The 21,085-nt window shown below is 41.7% G+C and overlaps 1 protein-coding gene across 1 annotated transcript in view; it reads right to left on the bottom strand.

Annotated features, from left to right (window-relative positions):
• Positions 1–3,776: 3,776 nt before the first annotated feature.
• LOC138638388 (solute carrier family 25 member 36) overlaps positions 3,777–21,085 on the bottom strand; it is a 51,368-nt gene continuing 34,059 nt past the window's right edge. Inside the window, exons 3-7 of the mRNA XM_069727628.1 lie at positions 18,231–18,308; positions 17,075–17,175; positions 7,849–7,915; positions 6,462–6,751; positions 3,777–5,269 (exon numbers count right to left, since the gene is read on the bottom strand). Coding sequence (XP_069583729.1) covers positions 5,076–5,269; positions 6,462–6,751; positions 7,849–7,915; positions 17,075–17,175; positions 18,231–18,308 — 730 coding nt within the window. The 3' untranslated portion in view covers positions 3,777–5,075. The remainder of the gene's footprint in view (positions 5,270–6,461; positions 6,752–7,848; positions 7,916–17,074; positions 17,176–18,230; positions 18,309–21,085) is intronic.

Here is a 21,085-nt window from a genome sequence, read left to right as displayed (position 1 = left end):
GAACAAAAGGAGCGAAATCTTGTATCATTACTGTTAATATTTTTTCACATTTTTATGCGTTGTTTTATAAATTGTATTTTGATTTTCTGATATATGCGATTCAGGACCTTCCCATTTTATCATGTGATCAATGAAGGGTTTGTGATAGGTCTATGGATGCTATATGTGTAGCACTCATTTGTGAAACCACATGGGCATGAGTAAGATCCATAGTAATCGAAACGCGTTGCCACAATCCATGTAATCACCTGTTTTTGTCACAATCCATGTAATCACCTGTTTTTGTCCACTACATGTAAGGATTATCCTATTATGACTATGTTGGATTAATAAAGAATTTCACCATTTTTCTGGAGCATCTACATTTTTCGTATATTGCTACCTCTTGCTGTGGCTGTAAATGTTCTGGTGAAAAAAAAAAAAATCTCCATTCTACCCCCTACCACGCAAGAGCAGTCACCTTCAACCTGGACTGGTTAGTGACACAGGGCAGCACTTATGGTTCATTTAAATAAACTCGCTTCCTTTTTTTTTTTTAATGGATCACCTGGTTGATCCTGCCTTTTACTGGCCGCTCAGCACTTAGTGCTACAATCAGGTGTATGTGCTCTCCTGTATGTTAATCTTATTGATTACCTGGTTGATCCTGCCTTTTACTGGCCGCTCAGCACTTAGTGCTACAATCAGGTGTATGTGCTCTCCTGTATGTTAATCTTATTGATTACCTGGTTGATCGTGCCTTTGTAGTAGTCCAGCCTCAGCTGGTAAATTAATGCATTTGTGCCTCATTCTGTGCGCACCGCCGATAGTCACATCCGGTGCGCGCTACTTAATCAGTTATTCACCTGGTTGATCCTGTATCTGCTGTCGTGGCGCAATGCCTGCGCCGCATATCTATGCCAGAGCGTACACCTGGTAACCACTTCCGGTGCACCCTGCTGTGCTGTCCTCCAGGTGCGCATCCAGTCATAACTTCCGTTGCGCGCCAAATTTTTCAGCCCCCTGCCCCTTAGTCCTGTATCAAACGTTCCGAGTACTGCCACCGGGTATTGTGTGCACGCGCGTACCCATTTTCCTGGTACCCGGCTGGGAAGGATGCACGCCACGGATCTCCAGGAGTAGAAGTATGTCCACGCCACGGATCTCCAGGAGGCAGCACAGCACTCACCCCCAGCATCCTGATGCTCCCCAGCGCTGCCTTCTTCAGACACTGCTCCATTGTGCAGCCTCAGGTACCGACCAGGGAGGAGGAGAACCTGCTTTCTATGCTCGACAGGGAGGCCCCCCATACCTCTGAGACTTACCCAGCCCGGGCACCAGTGTGCCTTACGGGCTGCATGGCCACTTTAGGTCAACGGGAGGCACCTAATAGTACCTACATGCAGCCCCTGAGGCTCAATCTTTGCCTGGGCATTGCCTCACGGGTTGTGGCCATGCTTCGCTCAGGGGGGCATGGAATACATGGCCCCAAGGCGACTACTGGTGACTGGTGCCGCAAACAAATTTCTGCCCAAATCCACCCGACTCAGGCATCCTCTTCTTCCGAAGTATTTATCTTGAGGGTTCCCCATCAAGGACAGGAAACCAACTGATGTGGAGAGACGAGCTGCCCCTTTCATCTTGAAGGTTTCCTGTCCTTGAAGGGTGGATCCCCTCAAAAAAAAAAAAAAAAAAAAAAAAAATCTCAACTTCAAAGCATTTGATAATGTATAACACTATACGTATTGAAAAAGTGACCAAGTATGGGATTGACAAGGCTATGGTTAGATGGATTCATAACTGGCTCAGTGATCGTACTCAGAGTGGTAATAAATGGTTACACATCTAATTGGAAGTGTATTTCAAGTGTGGTACCATGAGGCTCTGTCCTGGCCCCAATGTTATTTAACATGTTTATAATTGATCTAGATAAGGAAACTGGAGGTAAACTAATCAAATTTGCAGACGATGCAAAGCAAGCAGGGATAGCCAACTAAAGAGAAGTCAAAGTATTCAGAAGATATAGATGAGCTTGGACAATGTGCAGCAACTAATAGAATTTAACAGGGAGAAATACAAGATTCTACATCTGGGCAAGAAAAACAAATTACTTCTACAGAATGGGAGGAATAGAACTAAGCAACAGTATGTGAGAAAGACTGGTATACTAATGGATCCCAGCCTGCACATGAGTTTGTGTGATACAGCAGCAAGAAAGTCAAACTGCTCTGGGATGTATTGACAAGCATAGAGTTAGATCACATGAAGTAATTACCCCCACTACACTTCATAGGCCAGGCCCAATATGGAATACCGTGTCTAGGTCTGGGCAGCGTATTTATCATTCAAGGAACGGTTAAAGGATCTGTGAATGTATAAGCTTGTTTAAAAAAAAAACAAAAAGGCAGACTTTATAGTCTACAAGTATCTGAAGGGATGTCATAGTGTACAAGGCGCATCCTTATTTTCATTGCTTTCATTTGCACATGGAAACACAAGAAGCAATGGAATTAAACTGAAAAGGGAGAAGGTGGATTAGATTTTAGAAAACTTTTTGAAAGTGAGGGTGATCAATGAGTGAACAGGCTGCCATGAGAGGTGTCAAGTTCTCCTTCAATGGAAGTCTTCAGAGACTGGGCAAACCTTTGTCTGAGATGGTTTTGTGAATCCTACATTGAGCGGGGGATTTGACACGATGACCCTGGAGGTCCCTTCCAACTCCAAGGTCATCAGGCCATTCTAGGATTATTAATCAAACCAACTTAAATTTAATAAATACAAGCTGAAATACCAAACAACCCATGTACTAACGAGGTGCCATTTTAGGAATACATGGCATTTTTTCTAGGCCTTGTTAACCACTTTAATATTTCTTAAGAATAAGATGCATGGTACCTGGCCTGGGCACACCAACACATGCAAGTTGGCAGGGCTGACTCCAGGTTTTTGTGGGTCCCAGGCAAAAGTCTCACTGGATCCCCTTAACACAACAGCAGAGACATAGGTATAGTACAAAGCCAAAGACTAAATTACACGAGTGATAGGTAGTGATGAGAGCGTGTAATCGTTGCTCGGGTTTTCCCGGTCACGCTTGGTTGGTCTCCGAGTATTTATGACTGCTTGGAGATTTAGTTTTCATGGTGGCATCTTTATGATTTACAGCCACTAGCCTGCTTGATTATGTGGGGATTCCCTAGCAACCCCCAGATGTACTCAGCCTGGCTAGTAGCTGTAAATAATTCAGCTGCCAGGATGAAAACAATCTTCGAGCAGTCAAATACTCGGAGATCACCCGAGCAACGAGTACACTCGCTCATCACTAGTGATTGTAAATAAAACCGTGCAGAAAAATCAGAAATCCTTGCAGCGCGTGTCCTGGGGGAGGGATTCAAAAGTTTATTTAAATCCTCCATACAGTACGAGCCCCATATATTGCTTCATACAGACAGAATGGACACCATATAATGCGCCGTACAGCCCAACGGGCCACAATACTCCATACCAAAAAAAAAAAATAAAATAATGAAGTGCTCAAACCTCCTCACAGGCCCGGACTACTCAGCAGAGGGTGCACAGTAATGATTATATTGCGCCCTCAGTCCTGAGATGTCAGTCAAGTGACGTGAAAAACTGGAGCTGCGCATGAACAGGGAGAGGCAAGTAAGTGGGGTGCCCACATGTGCCAGTGTCCGACGGCAAGTGTGCCCCCAGCTTGCCCAGAGACTAGGATAAAATTAACAGCTATAACACTATCTGAAAGAAGGAAAAAGGAAAAAAAAAAATCCTTGAAAACAAAATAAAGATATTTATAATTTCATTTATTTCTGAATGGAGACAACTCTTCAATGTATATAACCAGGATTAGAAGGAACGTTCAATAAATACTTTAATACCCAAGCGTTCGATTACACTTCTGTAACTTGCGCTTTTGTAGTGCAGCCACCGAATGGACAGTCAAGATCTGGAAATGGAAGGTGGCCAAGATTAGGTACATAATTCAATTATAACCCTCATGGACAAGATTGGATATTACAAAAATAAAAGCGAACCAGAAATCAGTACTGCAAGTTATATGAAATATACAAGCATTTTTATAGTAAGGAAACTTTATAGTTTATCTGGTCAGTTTGGTTATACAGAAATGTAAGGGGCGACTGCTCTATTGAATGATTAATGAAAGACTGATAGCGTAAACTAATGCCTTGTATGAAATAATTAAAGCCTCTGACCGTGAGGTGGGGGATTTCAATGCAATGACAAGACAGCACCAAAAAGCTTAAAGGCTATGAAAAAAATAAAATAAATTGTGTGAAAATTAGTAAGAGGTGCAATACCATTTAAAAAAAATTAGACTAAAAGAAGTGGAGAAAGCGGTAGCGCCTCAAGACTTCATATATATTTTTTCACAGTTGCGGTATTAGTGAGTGCCGAAAGTGATGTTTATAGGGGAGTAAAGATGGTAAATGCTGTCATTAGTGCTACAGGGGCCGACTGATGAAATGACATGAGAACCAAGATGGCCTGGCTTTGGTCATGGGATAAAAAAAAAAAAGTGCACATGTTCAGCTGATGAACAAACATCAGCCAAAAAAAAATATATAGATAAAAATCCAACAAAACAGAATTTCAAGATGTGATGCAGAATACATCTCAAATAAGGAATCCTCATAATTACGTCAGGCCCAGTTCATACTTTCCCATTTGATGGGGAAAACCGGATACAGATACAGCAGGTAGAAAGACACGAGATATGGATGGCATATACTGGAGTTACATTTGTATACTGTAAACCAAAAAGGATGAAACGCTAATCTCATCAATGTCCGACTTAGAAAAGCCAAGTGCAATGCACCAGTTAAAGGGGAAGTGGCAATCCTGAAAAATGAGGTTTCCCCCGACAATACCCCATGTATTAAATTGCACGAGTGGCCAAAGACCACACAATGAAGGCGACATGAGCACTTCCAGCAGCAGCCATGATACATTCCATGATGGTGTCAGTCTTTGCTTGTTGTCACCATCATTACTTCAGTAGGTGCCCTCTGGTCCACTTTCACTCCTTTGGTCTCCCATCTTCACAGACAAGACATTCCTGGTTATCCATTCAGCAGGTAGACGACCACTTCGTAGGTGCACATCATTATCGCTGTGTTCGGGATCTGTCTAACCAGATGAGTAGTGAGACCACGGTACAGGGAGCCATAGCCTTCCTCCTTCACAACCAAAGACAGCGTCTGGAAGAAAGCTCGGTACTTTGTCCCCTCTTCACGTAGTCTTGTCCGTACAACCTCTGAAATGGGGAAGAGAAAAAAAAAAAAATTACCACCGTATATACTCGAGTATAAGACAAGATTTTCAGCCCATTTTTTGGGCTGAAAGTCCCCCCTCTCAGCTTACACTAGAGTCAGACCCATGGGTCGGGAGCTGTCTAATTATACTTACCTGCTCCTGGCACGGTCCCTGCAGGTCCCTGGTGCCACAGCTTCTTCCTGTAGTGAGCGGTCACATGATACCGCTCATTACAGTAATGAATATGCTGCTCCACCTCCCATAAGGGTGCGCTGCGCGATAGTCACCTTTCCTCGCGCCGTCTTCAGCAGTGACGCTCAGGTCAGAGGGCGCGGTGACGTGGTTAGTGCGCTCCCTCTGCCTGAACATCAGTGCAGAAGATGCTGAAGACGGAGCGGCACGAGGAAAGGTGAATATTGCAAGTGTCGGGGGCCTGAGCGATAGCAAGTGGGGCAAGTGTCTGTATGGAGCATCTTATGGGGCCATAATTAACATTTGTGCAGCACTGTATGGGGCAAATGTCTATATGGAGTATCTTATGGGGCCATCATAAACTTTATGGAGCATTATCCCATAGAATGTAAGTCCATATGGACAGGGTCCTCTCCCCTCTGAACCAGTCTGTCATTGTAAACTTGATTACTGTAAATGATATCTATAACCCTGTATGTAACCCCTTTCTCATGTACAGCACCATGGAATTAATGGTGCTATATAAAAAAAAATATAATTATAATAATATGGGGCTCTTGATTCAATATCAATATTCAAAAACACTTAACCTACTGATGTCTCAATTTTACTTTTATTGGTATCCATTTTTACTTTTGACATTTACCGGTAGCTGCTGCATTTCCCACCCTAGGCTTATACTTGAGTCATTAAGTTTTCCCAGTTTGTGGCAAAGTTATGGGGGGGGGGGGGCTTCTACTTGAGTATATACGGTACTAATATTTTAACAGTGAACTGAGCAAGGGAACATAACCAGGCCTAATGCTAATGGCAGAAATTATGCAGGGGGTAGCTTTAATAGCCATATACATGAGAGCAGGGGAACCAAGATGGCCACAAGGAGGTAGCAGTCAGTCACATGAGAAACTGCACTGAAGCCCAAACTGCTACAAGTGAAGGGAAAAAAAAAAAAAAGTAAAATAAAAAAAAAAAAAAAGTAGTATTCATTACATGGCACTCACCATGAGGGTATGCTATTGAGGTGGCACAAGTCTTAGAAGTTGCGGCTGCCAACATGAGTCCAACAAAGTCAGAAGCTTCTTTCGCAGACTCCTCATTGTCATCAATGGATGATGCAATTTTATGTTCCAGCAGTTTGCGCTTAATACTTTCGTAAATAACAAAATGGATAACAGTTTCAGAGATTCCGGCATAGGAGGCTGACATGCCCCTGTAAAAACCCTTCACACCATCTGCCTTGTACACTTTGCGGATGCACTCCAGAGCACTCATCCGTCTTTCACCTCGGTTTCTGGAGGGGGAAAAAAAAAAAAAAAAAATTAAGTTGTGACAACGTAATTTGTAGCTGAACACATGTATGTTTTTTTGTGATTGACCTAGGCTGCTGTACACACAGCAGCCCTGCCCTAGGCTTTGTTTGATTGTGCACCTGTGTCCAAGCCTGTCTCACCCTTCATCTGTGGTGCTGGTTAGGCAGCGTGGAGGTTGTACATGAAATGTCTATGTCCAGACCTGGTCGACCTTTATTTGTGCTGCCCTCTGGTGCCATGGGAGGGATTCAGAAATGCTTCAGGTACAGCTTGCATTTAATGTGGTCTTGCTTTTTAGAGGCCGTAATGGCACAGCGAAGATAACGTAGAGTAGGACTGCCCCATTATGAGAATGCCGTGATGTGGCGGCTCAAAGAATCGATCAATTGTTTGCTAAAGGTCTCATTTCTGAAATACAGTTAGAAATCAATATGTGCACTTTAGGTTTTGCATTCTGACCATAAGCAGCGCTGGCTTCTCCCCCTTTTTTTTTTTACTTTGAACACATGTGGGCTTAGTCCCAAGTATAATTTTATCTTTTTTGATTAGGAACGATCCAGGTGAATCAGATGTCCCTGCAAACATTTGTCGGCCTCTTGGAACACATGGCGGTGGTTTATTTTTATTTTATTTAACAGAAGGGTTTGTTATGAGGTGGTTTCATTTCAAAGTGAAAGATTCCTGAAGTCTCATGCACACGTTGCTTACTTGTAATCACAGAAGCTCATGTAGATTATTAGAGCAGTCAGTTATTACATGTCTCATGTACTGATAATGCCCTTTTATTTAAAATAAGCTCTGGAGGCAGATTCTCAGGATGATCCATGTCACGCTCAGATCTTAACAGCTCATTTACATATAAGAAAAACATGGAATTTCTCAGGAATATCTTGACCTCAGCCATGTATCATTTTATGACTTGCATGCCCATACAGATGGCACAGGAGGGCTGACAGAAACCCTTTAAAGATTGGAGTATGAACCAATAAATGAGCCTAAATGTTTGATAAAACCTTCCACACTTAATGTACCTTACCCTGTTTTCTGCCACCAATATTAAGAGACAAGAAAAACTTACCTTGCGTCCAGCTGCAGCCGTGTTTTCACTAGCCAGATGGGATTGGTGGCCGTGATCGCAGTAAAGCCTAAATAAATGACACGAATTCATTATTCTATATTACGTCAAAACTAACCAGTCAGTGATGACATGCACTAGTGACATTCTATAGAGGAAAAGGAGCTAGGTTTAAAGCTAGGGGAAGCATAGCTCAATATTACAGTAAACCTACTTCTACTAAGCCCCACAACCCAACTCTAAGCCAAAACCTTAAACTGAAGGTTACTTGCTTCAACAGGGAAAACTAAGTTATTTTTAAGAACTCACAAAGGCAATAGGAAAAAAAAAAAAAAAAATTAAAGAAAAATCAAAGGTTCATATTGCCCTTCTGGTAAAGTTCTTGAGGAATACTACTATATCAGTAACATGATGGGAAAGTTTTAAATGCAATACAAAAAAAAAAAAAATTAACTGGAAGTGACACCATGGTAGCTGAGGTTTTAGTAGTGTGAACTAAACCAATTCGACAGGAAATACAAAGGGATCCAGGAAGAGAGAAAAATCATCATAACCAATTTCCTAAGTCACACTCGTTTTGCCTAGGGAGGTGCTTACGCAAATATTAAGAGGACCTCCTTGACACAGGCTAAAACCCAACAGCGTCAGTGAGCATGTGCAGCAAGGACGACGGACAGCAGCGCGATTGGCCACAATAAGGGGAGTGGTCTGACTGCACATGCTCACAGAATACAGTCCTGTAGTGTTAATAGGACAGTCCTTCTGCACTAAAGTGATTACCTCCCTAGACAGAAATAGGAGATTAGGAATTCGTCCCCAACGATATTAGCAAAATATAAATTCATATTTTTACTTTAGCTATTCCTGGAGAGCCCCATTTAAGGAGAGTTTGTCACCCCCAAAACACCAATTAAACCTGAACACCGCACTCACTGTACTTCAGCAGGCGTCAGTGCAGGGATGGTGACTTAATGCCGGCTTACTCTGGGCAAGCAAGCGCTGTCAGTTATGGCAAAAAAAAAAAAAAGTGCAGTGAGGACCCCAAATTTGCATGTGCAATACATACAAAAAAATAAAGTAAACTGAAATCTATACTGCATATTTTTAAAGGGGCCAAGTCCCATATATAAATTGTACAATAAAAAAAAAAAAAAAAAAAAAAGCTACAAATACAGGTAAAAAAAAAACAAAACACCAATGTACATTACATATAAAGGCAAGGTAATATGAGGGGCATATTGCGCCCCTCATTATCTTGCCTTTATATGTAATGTACATTTTCACGTGTCTATTTTTCCTGAATACATTTTGTAAGTTTTTGAAGGATTGTTACTCCGTTTTTGGTGCTTAAATTGTAATCATGAAGTGACCACAATACAATTAGCCTATTTTGAGATGGTAGGCCTCTACAACTACGGTATCTGTGCTAGTTTTGTTTTCATATAATTGAACAAGTAGATCAATTTGAGTTTTGGGGGTGACAGTACCTCTAAAGCACAGTCCCTTCAGTCTAGCACTCTCCCCTCCAAGCACCGTTCTATAGCACACATGCTCTATCGCCACCAGTACAGCTTTAGGAAAGGTAAAACAAAAGAAAATGAAATATGAAGACTTGCATGTGGTTATTGTCAGAGATCTGGCCATAAAAATGCAATGTCCAGATCTAGAAATAAAGAGTGCTGCTCATGCAGTGCCAGAGATGACGGAGAAAGACAACCATGGCGTGTTCATACACCCCGATATATTCTCCATTCACACAGAGCTCATGAAGACAGGCTGCAAACCAGATGCTTTGGCCCATGAGATGTTGTGACCATTGCCTGACTATTAAAGGGATAGAAGGAACACAATCTCCCTGACAAAGACTTAAAATGATGGACTTAAGCAAGGGTGATCAACTCTTATTCCTGAAACTGCTACAGTACACAGTTGTGGTGACTGTTCACGGCTCAAAGTGTTGAACAAGCCCTAGTACCAAAGGAATCCTAAAGGTGCAGAAAATTGGAAATTTCTATTAGAAATATTAGAAAATTCTGCACATTGATTCTTTGTGTAGGTATTCACTGGATGCCAGCCTTTCCAAAATCCACAATGAAGTCAGCAGTATGAATTAAATCCACAGCTTAATGAATACATGAAGATAGTTTCAGATTCTTTAGAAAAATAAAAATCTGCATGTTCTGTGATTTGTGAACATATCGATTTGTCCAGGAATGACCCACAGGTTTGTGGTGCATGAAATAAAAGTTGAGGGAGAGAATAGCAGATCTCCATTATGTATTTTTTTTTTATAGTGTTACAGCATTTCATTCAAAGTACCAGGTTATTTTGCCGGTTATTTATCTTGATCAGGAATTATTCCTTTGGCTCTGTGAATCTTAAGCTTACGCTTTTGTCCATTCATTTTTGTACTGCAGATGTATCTTACCAGCGCTTTCTCCCCATTTCTTCTATGCACTGGTTCTTTCAGCTGCTGCGATCTTGCTCACTTTAGCACCATGTTTGTGTATCATAATGGTTTAATAAAATGTTGTATTGATTTGTACCAAACCCCATATTTTTGGATGGCTCCCGTGTCAGCTATTTTTTTAGTGATTGATTACATTTACATCATTGACCCAGTCATCCATTTGTAAGCTGGTTTTCTGGTATTTGGCTTGGGGGTATGTCGTCCTCTGGCCATGAGGACCATTTTGTAGGTTGTCACATACAGGGCCTGTTCACATGACTATTTTCAGCCCGAGTGCTGTCTGGGGTAGTGCAGGTGAGTTCTCAATGAATCTGTATGTGGAGAAAAATGCTTGGATGCCATACACAGCCCCAGTAGAATCCATTTTTTTCCCCAGATCCATAGCAATTCTTTACACAGGAAACTGTAAATGGTCCTGTAAAGTATTAATTGCTGCTGTAAAACAGATTGCATTTGAAAGTCAAGAAAAAAAAAAAAATCCCACATTCCTGGATTAACCTGACTTTATATACGCTCATGTGAACCTACCCTTAGGTTTGTCAAAATTGATGCTGCACCTACTCTCCACAGGAGTGGGCCTTATGTCATTTACCAGGCGCAGAGATGGGCACTCATTTTAACATTCACAAGATGCAAAATATGATTTATGAAATAGCCAATTTATTCCAGCAGCTGAAACTGCCCTGTGAGATTACAGCACAGCGCGCCCTCATTGTGTTTGCTTTACCATGTTGTCCGAGCTTATTCATGGTCAGAAAGTTACACAATGAGTTTGTCATGTAATGCTGGGACAAGATAATACATTTGCGATTTGGCTCAGTTTCCAATGGGACAGTGCCCAGAACACACAAATATTGTCTAGATAATATCCAGAGTTGGCAAGCGGACTAAGGATGCCACCGTGCACGATCACCTGCAAATAAAACTCCGGCCAATGTGAAGCTGTAATAGCCCATATAATAAATTTACTGATACATCACCACATACCAAAGGCCCTAAAAGGCTTAAAAGGATTTAGATTCGTTGTAGAGTTTACTTTAAGGTACCTTCACACTGACCAACTTCACAACGATATCGCTAGCGATCCGTGACGTTGCAGCATCCTGGATAATGATATCGTTGTGTTTGACACGCAGCAGCGATCAGGATCCTGCTGTGACATCGTTGGTCGGAGCAGAAAGGCCAGAACTTTATTTTGTCGCTGGATCTCCCGCAGACATCGCTGAATCGGCGTGTGTGATGCCGATTCAGCGATGTCTTCACTGGTAACCAGGGTAAACATCGGGTTACTAAGCGCAGGGCCGCGCTTAGTAACCCGATGTTTACCCAGGTTACCATTGTAAAAAAACAAACAAAAAAAAAAAAAAAAACATACTCGCATTCTGGTCCCCGTCACATCCCCGGCGTCCGCTTTCCTGCACTCCTCCTGCATCCTGTGTAAGCGCCGGCCGTAAAGCAGAGCGGTGACGTCACCGCTGTGCTCTGCTTTATGGCCGGCGATGACACAGGATGCAGGAGGAGTGCAGGGAATCGGACGCTGGGGGACGTGTCAGGGACCGGAATGCGGGTATGTGTTTTTTTCCACATTTACAATGGTAACCAGGGTAAACATCGGGTTACTAAGCACGGCCCTGTGCTTAGTAACCCGATATTTACCCTGGTTACCAGTGAACACATTGCTGGATCGGCATCACACGCCGATTCAGCGATCTCAGCGGGTGATCCAGCGACGAAATAAAGTTCTGGCCTTCTAGCTCCGACCAGCGATGTCACAGCAGGATCCAGATCGCTGCTGCGTGTCAAACACAACGATATCGCTATCCAGGACACTGCAACGTCACGGATCGCTATCGTTGTAATGTTGTTCAGTGTGAAGGTACCTTTATTCTACAGGACGTGCAGTGCCTGCGCATTGAAGTAGATGAAAATAGCTGCAAAAAAAAAAAAAGGACATGACCGCTCTAATTTATGACCCCAAACACCTCCAGGCTGTGTAAGGGCTATTTGACCAAGAAGAGTGATGGGGTGCTACGCCAGATGACCTGGCCTCCAGTCACCAGACCTGAACCCAATCGAGATGGTTTGGGGTGAGCTAGACCGCAGAGTGAAGGCAAAAGGGCCAACAAGTGCCAAGCATCTCTGGGAACTCCTTCAAGATTGTTGGAAGACCATTCCCGGTGACTACTTGAAGCTCATCAAGAGAATGCCAAGGGTGTGCTAAGCAGTCAAAGCAAAAGGTGGCTACTTTGAAGGACCTAAAATATAACACATAACAAAAGTGTGAAACTACTGAAATTAAGTATATAATTCCACATGTGTTAATTCATAGTTCTGATGCCTTCAGTCAATTTTCATAGTCCTGAAAACACAGAAAAATCTTTACATGAGAAAGTGTGTCCAAACTTTTGGTCTGATCTATTTTTTTTTTTTTAGATCTAGGAGATTGGCTTTTAAGTCTACAGTCAGCCCCATGAATTTTTATTCATTGCCATTCTTATACAAAATAGAATGTCCATTCATTAAACTTTGAAGAGCTTTTCAGGCACTCCAAAAGGTGGCCCACCAGTCTTATGATTGGCTTTCAATACTTGAGGGAGTAACAAGAGCTGTGGCCCCTTTATCCAGGTACAAGAGTGTGGCTGTCCCTTGTACTACAATTGAGCAGAGTGTCACAGACTGTTCTTCTGATTAGTCCGTATTCCGTGGTTAGACTCCACTGGTTGTATATTGCTATGGCCCAACATCCTTACATGGGCACAAAAACATAAGGTTTGTCAAGTTAGTGAATGGTTTACAACAAAAAGACAATTCATGTCAGTGTAATACTGATATTACACTTCAGTGAATGACTTGCTAGAGGAAGGCATACAGAACCATGAGCCGATGAATATACACGCACACACCTCACATATAAAATACACCTTTGGCTAACTTCATAAATCTGACTGCGATATCTGCATTTCTTAACATTTCTCAATGCTTTATCTTTATTCCCCATTAAAAAAAAAGGTAATTACAATTCCAATGTGCTGTTCTTACTCTTTTGGCTGCAGATAGAAGCTGGGTCAAGTACTCACGAGGGTTAACTTAGTCCATATTTCCGCAGGACGAGACCTGCAGGAGGCGAGCATGAGATGACACAATCTCGCGCCTTTCACAGTGGAAATGTACAGTAAACGCCTAAAATAGACACAGGCTTTTCTGTATCGCAACAAGCAGTGGTCCACAACATTGCGTACCAATGAAGCCCACGGAGGCGGATTTCACAATATATAGACTTGCAGAATGGGGAAAAGAAAACAAAAAAAGAGTGGAGAAAAAGATAAAGGCTGAAAACAAGAAGGGTTTATAATTTAAGAGAGAAAAAAAAAAAAAAAAAAAAAAACACATTACAAAAAAAACAAAAACAAAAAAAACAGGGGAGCATCAATAGGAATTTTAGTTAGACATTTGGCATGAACTGTAGATAAATGTATGGAAACGTTATAACAGTCAGAATTTTAAAGAAACCTTGCTTTTAAAGGGTACCCAGCTTTGGAGAAGACAAATGAAAAACTAAATAAAAGAAACACCCTCCATACACTTATCATATCAGTGACTAACCACCGGCTGACACAAGGGGGCAGAAGTGCTCAGCGTACTCCCTATAGTCCCTTTTCGGAGTGGTGCACATCTAGCTCTGCTCTCCAGGGAGAGCTTGTCATAAATGAAGCGCACAGATCTCAGCCAAGTGCTTCTGCCCCTTGTTATTTGCATATACATGTATATAAGAAATTAAAAGTTGTTTCTATGAAATACTTACCCTTAAAAAAAAAAAAAAAAAAAAAAAAAAAAAAAGTTTGGATGGGACTAAACAAGGATTGGAACTATATACGGTATATTTTTTCACAATGTGGCATGTACAGGTCCAACAGCCAGGAAACCCTCACCCATGGATCGTGACTGGTATGCCACAACCTGTATTATAGCAATGTCTAGTAAAAAGCTGTTCTTAAGATGGAAGGGTGCCAGTGATCAATGTTTAGTCTCAACCAACTACTTAAAAAAAAAAAAAAAAAAAAAAATGCATGATCAAAAACTCATTGAAAGTAAATTTTATCCCTGTAACAACTGAGGATGAGCACACCTGTAGTTTAGGAAAGATTTAGGGAAAAATCAGTTATTCCAAATCCTAACATAAGGAGCGGGAGGACCATTCTAAGCTGTGCACATGTATAAAACTGCACAAGTCACATCCAGTGGGTCAAAAATGAACATTATGATAAAGAAATGTACACAAATGGCCAAAAGAAGGGCAAAAGATACAACTGTCAATGCAATGGATAAGGAAATGGCCTATTGTCAGTTTCAGATAGATGTCGTTAGACCAGGATTGTTTTACACATTTAATTTAAGTTTTATTCTTCCTGATATATTGATTTAGAACAGGTTACAATCAAGGGTCAAGTTGACAAGATCAATAGGAAGCTGAGTGATTTTGACACTTGAGATCTATTGAACACATTGAAGTCAGTGGTAAAATAGAAAAATGTAAACTGCAAGTGGGAATTGGATGAATGAGGCCCTGGTGGTGACTGGCCATTAGTGTAAGCCCCATAGGTAACTATTCTCACTTCATGGCCATTTGACAGCTACATATTTTATGGTCTGTACAGATCCTGTCAATAAAAAGCAGGAGATCTTTATCTAAAGAGTAAGATACTTTGTTCTATGCAGTCTTTGCTATTATCCGAATACTCATCCACTCCTACGTTCTGAGTATTTGGCGCATATCTAACCAAGGATTGTTTCCTACTGCCTCCACAACATGCAGTCCGCTAAAGGAGGTCTTGTGGCCCTTCTAGATGCTGGTTCACAACTGTACTCCAGTTTGTGATAAGCCAATGCAACATCATTTGGCCACTTGAGAGGCAGAAAGAGGCAGGAGAGCACTTGTGTGGCGGCACGAGGAGGTCACCACACTGGTACTGTCACTACAGAGACATCGAGGACTCAGCCGACATGGCAGGTACAGTAAGTGCACCATGATGAATGAATGTACAGACTACTATAAGGGGGTTAATGAGGAGATGGAGCAGCATGAGGGAAAATATGGCGAGAGAGAGACTGTAAGGAGAGGCTGGAGTACTCTGAAGACCATACTTCGCAAAGGACAGTGGCAACTGGTCATAAGGGAGTACTTTTTTTTATAAATTAACAAAGGGAGGTTGACAGTGTGGAGGCAATGTATTGTAATGGTGACAATATGAGGATCACTTTGTTTAGTAAGCACAGTGAGGGGCATAGCATAGGTAACATTATTTGGGCATTAGAATAAAGGGCACCATGTCGGGATGGCAGTCTGCAGAAGTGAAGTGGAAACTGTACATCATGAAGACAAAGGGTCAAAAATGAGTCATTGGAGAAGTGTAAATGTTTAATATTGTCAGCACCTCATTTGTATTGTAGTTCCTGTAAGAGCCACAGTGATTGGTAACAACTCTCAGTATCTCCTTACTATTGTTAATCTGAGTTTCAGGGTCATGTGATATACAAATGTATATGGGGCCGACTTCCACTGCTAAACTGCAGTGATCAATTGCAATGTACCGATTGTGGGTCTGGTGCTGTATTCATGTAACTACCCCTTTATTTATTTTTTTTGCAGCCCTTGAAGTTATCATACTAAACTAATGTAGCCTTTTGAAAGGAAAAAAGGAAAGAAATAAAACTCCCCCTGACTTAGGCTGCCGTCACTAGCAGTATTTGGTCAGTATTTTACATCAGTATTTGTAGCCAAAACCAGGAGTGGGTAAAAAATACAGAACTGGTGCATACGTTTCTATTATACTTTTCCTCTAATTGTTCCACTCCTGGTTTTGGCTACAAATACTGATGTAAAACACTGACCAAATACTGCTAGTGTGATGGCAGCCTTAGACAACAGATTAGATAAACAGAGCCTGAGTGGCCACTAAATAGTTTTTTCTAAAAACTGGACGTCTGGTTGTAAGAATTATACATGTCAGTACATATTGCTTTAAAGCATTTTGCTCTATGAGGGCACAGCTATAGGCACACTAACAAGTCCAGCTTTAGTCACCCATCAGTCCCCATGAGTAAAGGGCTTGCCAACAGGAATCCATTAGTTTCTACTATGTGATTATCTGAAGAGGTCACAATACAATTTTTACATTTATTTATATTAGCTTTATGCAAATTCTGTTTGTTTAATGAAGGGTTGTATGAGGCATTAGTCAGGCTTTCCATACAAAATATTGGACACATTATTTAGCATCTTTCCTAGATTTTTGTGGCATGGCAGTAAAGCATACGCTTATACAACTCCTCACTGAACCAAATTTCCCATCAGGGGGTGGGATTGTTCATAACCTAAAAGCAAAAAATTTTTAAGAAGTGTTTGACGCAGATAACTGCAAATTTTACAGGAAGATGCATCTAGTCAAGCTCCTGTTATATCGAATGAGAAAGTGGTGTACAGATCATGTGAATGATATGTAATAAATGATGTCTGGAATTGTGGATGGGGAAAACAAAAATCAAATCCCTAATACTGGAATTGCATTTTCCTTTATTTTAACATATGTAACATCGCCAACAAGAAATTTTTATCAGTAATGTTAGTATCAGACTAGTACTGGAGCAAAAGCTAAGTGTAGAATATCAAAAAAGTAGGAGCAAAGGGTTCTTAGACTATTTTCCATCACTGGCCATACGTCTGGCTAGCAATACTCGGTCATCATAAGTCAGGATACATACCTGCTGCCCCAGCAGAGAACATGTGCAGCTTTGTGGAATCGCTCCCAAACACAGGGTTCAGTCTTTCCTTGCAGCTTGAGTAAGCTGCAAAATAGATGGCCCTGCGGAGAGAAAGCATAGCGTCAAGCCACAGGTCCAGACTAGGGATCTCTGTAAGAGTGCAAATAATGGCCAAGCTGTAGAAGAGATTGGGAACTCAAGAGTTGAAGGATCACCCACTGCATTGAGGATAGAGGAAAGCTGGTGGCAGAAGGCCATTTTAACAGCCTGTGAAATCCCAAGAGAACATTATAACACCTACTGAATTCTTAATTTTAGTTGTGTGATGTTAAAATTTTATGCAAGAGCTAAATCAAGAACCAAAATACATACAGGAGCAATGCCCGGCAAACAGGCCAACTCTCTTGGGTACCCACTGACATTATGAATTTCAACACCAGAAAGTTAGTGTTGTAGGGATTGGACATTGTGCTTAGAGGCAGTGTATGGCCATGTTAAAGTTAAGGTTTTCTCCAACTACAGAAGAAAATTGGAGGTAGGCAGCCTATAAGTTTATATTGTCCCTATAATGAGACTTGACTGTTTTGGAAGAGACTGGTTTAGCTGAAGAACCAAAGACCTTTATTTGCAAACTGTATTGGATTCTTGCCCCAGTCAAATCAAAATAAGAGAGGCCTTTATGGGGGTCTAGGTTTCAATACCTGTTATAGTGCCCCCTTATGTGGATTTGAGGGATCTCATTTGCTCAGTCCCATTGTCCTGATGCTTTTGTAAGTGGGCAGCGAAGCCTCCTCTTATGTTGGCCAGCCTATAATAACCAGCAGCTTCTCCCCGGCACTGGACAAGGGGCATTCTGAGATCAAACTGAAGGAGCACAAGGCACCGTAGATGTGGAAGCAATACACACATTAATTTTGCTTTTTATCCATACAGAAGTGCTGGGTATATTCCTGCAGCTGTACAGATTTACAATAAGACTTCTGTGACAGTGAAAGCTTTTGCTATATTTAGAGGAAAGTTATTTAGAGCAAAGTTTTGATAGTAAGGTCAGCGTAGCGCTCTGCTCATTGTGCTCTGCAATAAAGCTCAACACATCGCAGAATCCTGCTCATTTTTACACCTGAGACATTTTAACTAATTCATAAATGTACAGTACCTGGAAGGAGCCACCCCCACTAGGTTGGGGCCCAGGCCTCGAAATAGGGAACGAGGACCCTCATTCTGCAGAATCATCCTGCAAAGCAACAGAGTGCAAGTTAGATATCCAGAGCTTTAACAATCCACCTACTAATGCCCATGTATAAAGGGCAGGCACATGACCCATAATTTAGCCATTCCACATCCATAAGGATTCATGGAAAAATCCCAGGCAGCATCAATATACTGTAGAGCTTCTCCATTTTATGCCGCCAGGGCTTTCTATATATTTCAGGATTAGCCACGGTAAGAAACTGTCCCAATGGCTTTCTCCTACTTAGGCAATGCTCCCAGTTCAGATATGCCACATACTGACACTGCTCTGCTGACAATTTTCTGGGCACTGCACAATTTGCTGCCCAGCATGTGAACAAACGGTTGGGAGGGATAGGGAGCATCAGAGACAAGCTTTTTTTTTAATATATATTTGATTATGAAAGAAAAAAAAAAAAAAAGCCAGCTTCAATTTACAGAAATCTGGAGAGGGCATCAGGTGAGGAGCCAAGCTACACATCACATTATGGAGAAAAGCTAGAGTGATATAAATGTAGCAATAAGGTTTCAGGAGAAGAATAAATTAACTTCCACCAACAATGGCCTGACTTTAAAGTCCCCCATAGCGGTCGGGCAACCGATTGTGTATGGGAGAGAGCTGCCTGCCAAGCAAACACTCGGAGGGTCTGAGGGCTCCAGTGCCGCTGTCGGACTCTGGTGGCTCATCTCTTAGATGAGAAACGGATCATCAGTACAAAATCAGATGCGGCAGAAACATCTGCCCCTGACATTGTATTGAGGGGTGACCGCTGGCAGGCCCCCCCTATACACAGACTCACAACCATATTGTTGCTCCTAGCTTGGCTTGCTTTGGATTGAATGGCATCTCTTGCTCCTATGAAGCGGCAATACACGCAAATTGTTTGTTTTAAAAAGTTAAGGAGGCGTTTTTAAATGTTCTGTGAAGGTATGCCCGATTCCAAGTTCCTGGGGTAGATAAGTTCATTCAGAAACATCTTACCCTTTGCCCATCAGACTGAATGCAGAGCAGGCTCATTTAATGGTGGAATCAGAGCTGCAAGAGGCTGGACAGAAGTCATCCGGATTCATGGAAATTACTTTTCCTCCTTTTATTTCACACTGTCGGCCATGCATTGTATACCTCACCACTCCCCGAAATCTCACATCTAATCAGAATAGTGTTGTGAAGTTCCTCATTATATATTCGTCCATTAGTCATTATGTGGGTTGGGGCTGGGAAGCGAACATACCACTTGCATATCCATGCAAATAATAAAAGTTACAAAAAAAAAAAAAAAAAAAAAAAAGGCCTAGAGTGTCAATTTCTACCCTCCAGAAATCAGAGAGTGCTGGAGGAAGTAATGATATCTGCTCTAATTGGCTCAATATTATTGGTGAGATGTACATAGCCTCCATCAGAACCTTAGTATCCTGCATGAATCAGCCTCATAGGCGTTACCAGGCCGAGACCACCGCCATCCTACAGGGAAGTCAAAGTTTGCCCTGTATGACACTAGCAGAGAAATGCCAACATTTAATTGTGACTACTAGAAATACTTTTTGTGGCAAAATAAAAGATTGTAGGGGGTTCTTGGCAAAGAACTGAAGCTCAGCCTTTAAGTGTTATCACCCACCACAAAAAAAAAAACCCCTGGAACAGCTTCAACTGGTTCACGTTCTAACCTATACAGGCACACTGGCTATCAATTTATCAAAACCAATCCCGAAGCAATCGGTGTGAGTAGATAAGTTAGAGTTTGAAGATTCATTTTCTTAGTAACTGGATGTTTTCTAGAGGATGATTACTGGACGTGTGAACTGAGCCGAACACAAAAAACAAGTCCAGGTGATGTCAGCAGGATATCATGCAAACACATCTACTCTGTATGATCGCCATTCAGCCTGCATCACTTTCACACATCCTCAGTCTCTAATGATGTCCAATCAGGCAATAAAGCAAACAAATTAGTGACAGAGCAAACCAAAAACATTCACAGGCGATTTAACTATATGGGTCAATATTATAAATGAGAGCCAGTTTAAAGTGGTTCATTATTCAGCATCTCAGGAAATCATCTTTCGGATCCTCGCCCAGCAGGAAATTAGAGGGACTCCGTTTGAACAGTTATTCTCTGCTGACAAATTTGTGCTTTATGACAGGGCCACTTTTTTTACATGAACTAAAAACAATTAAACAAAAAACCCATTATATTATATTTTCCACATGATATCAACCCTTAGGGTGTGTGTGTCCACATTCAGGATTGCATCAGGATTTGGTCAGGATTTTACACAGGTAAAATCCTGACCAAATCTGCACCTGAGGTCACCTGCGTTGTTTCAGCATTGCAAGGACATGCTGCGTTGTTAAAAGACGCGCCGCATGTCCGTTTCCGCAGGTATGCGTCTTAATGCATAGTGGAGACGGGATTTCATGAAATCCCCTCCACTATGCTGTAACATCTGGACGCTGCGTGTTTTGACAATGCGGCTCTACACAGCATCAAACACGCAGCGTTTCCTGAACGTGGAAACATACCCTTAGAGTCGTGGTATATCCAAGCTAACAAACAGCTATAAAGACCAAATAATGGGCCTTTTGATAGACAGAAGAAAAGACCACAAACTTAATCCATGGAGAGGATAAAGAACAATTAACAGCTGTATATGCAAACTTGATCAACCATCATATAATGTGAGGCCGTACAAAACCGGTGTCAATCATGGAGTTAGGGAGGGGATAGGACCCCATGTGTTTCGTCAAACAAGTGCAGCTTCCTCAGGAGAAATTGTATAAAT

The sequence above is a fragment of the Ranitomeya imitator genome, chromosome 5, assembly GCF_032444005.1.
Source record: "Ranitomeya imitator isolate aRanImi1 chromosome 5, aRanImi1.pri, whole genome shotgun sequence".
Classification (NCBI taxonomy): Eukaryota; Metazoa; Chordata; class Amphibia; order Anura; family Dendrobatidae; genus Ranitomeya; species Ranitomeya imitator.
This window is presented reverse-complemented; position numbering and strand designations above follow the sequence as displayed.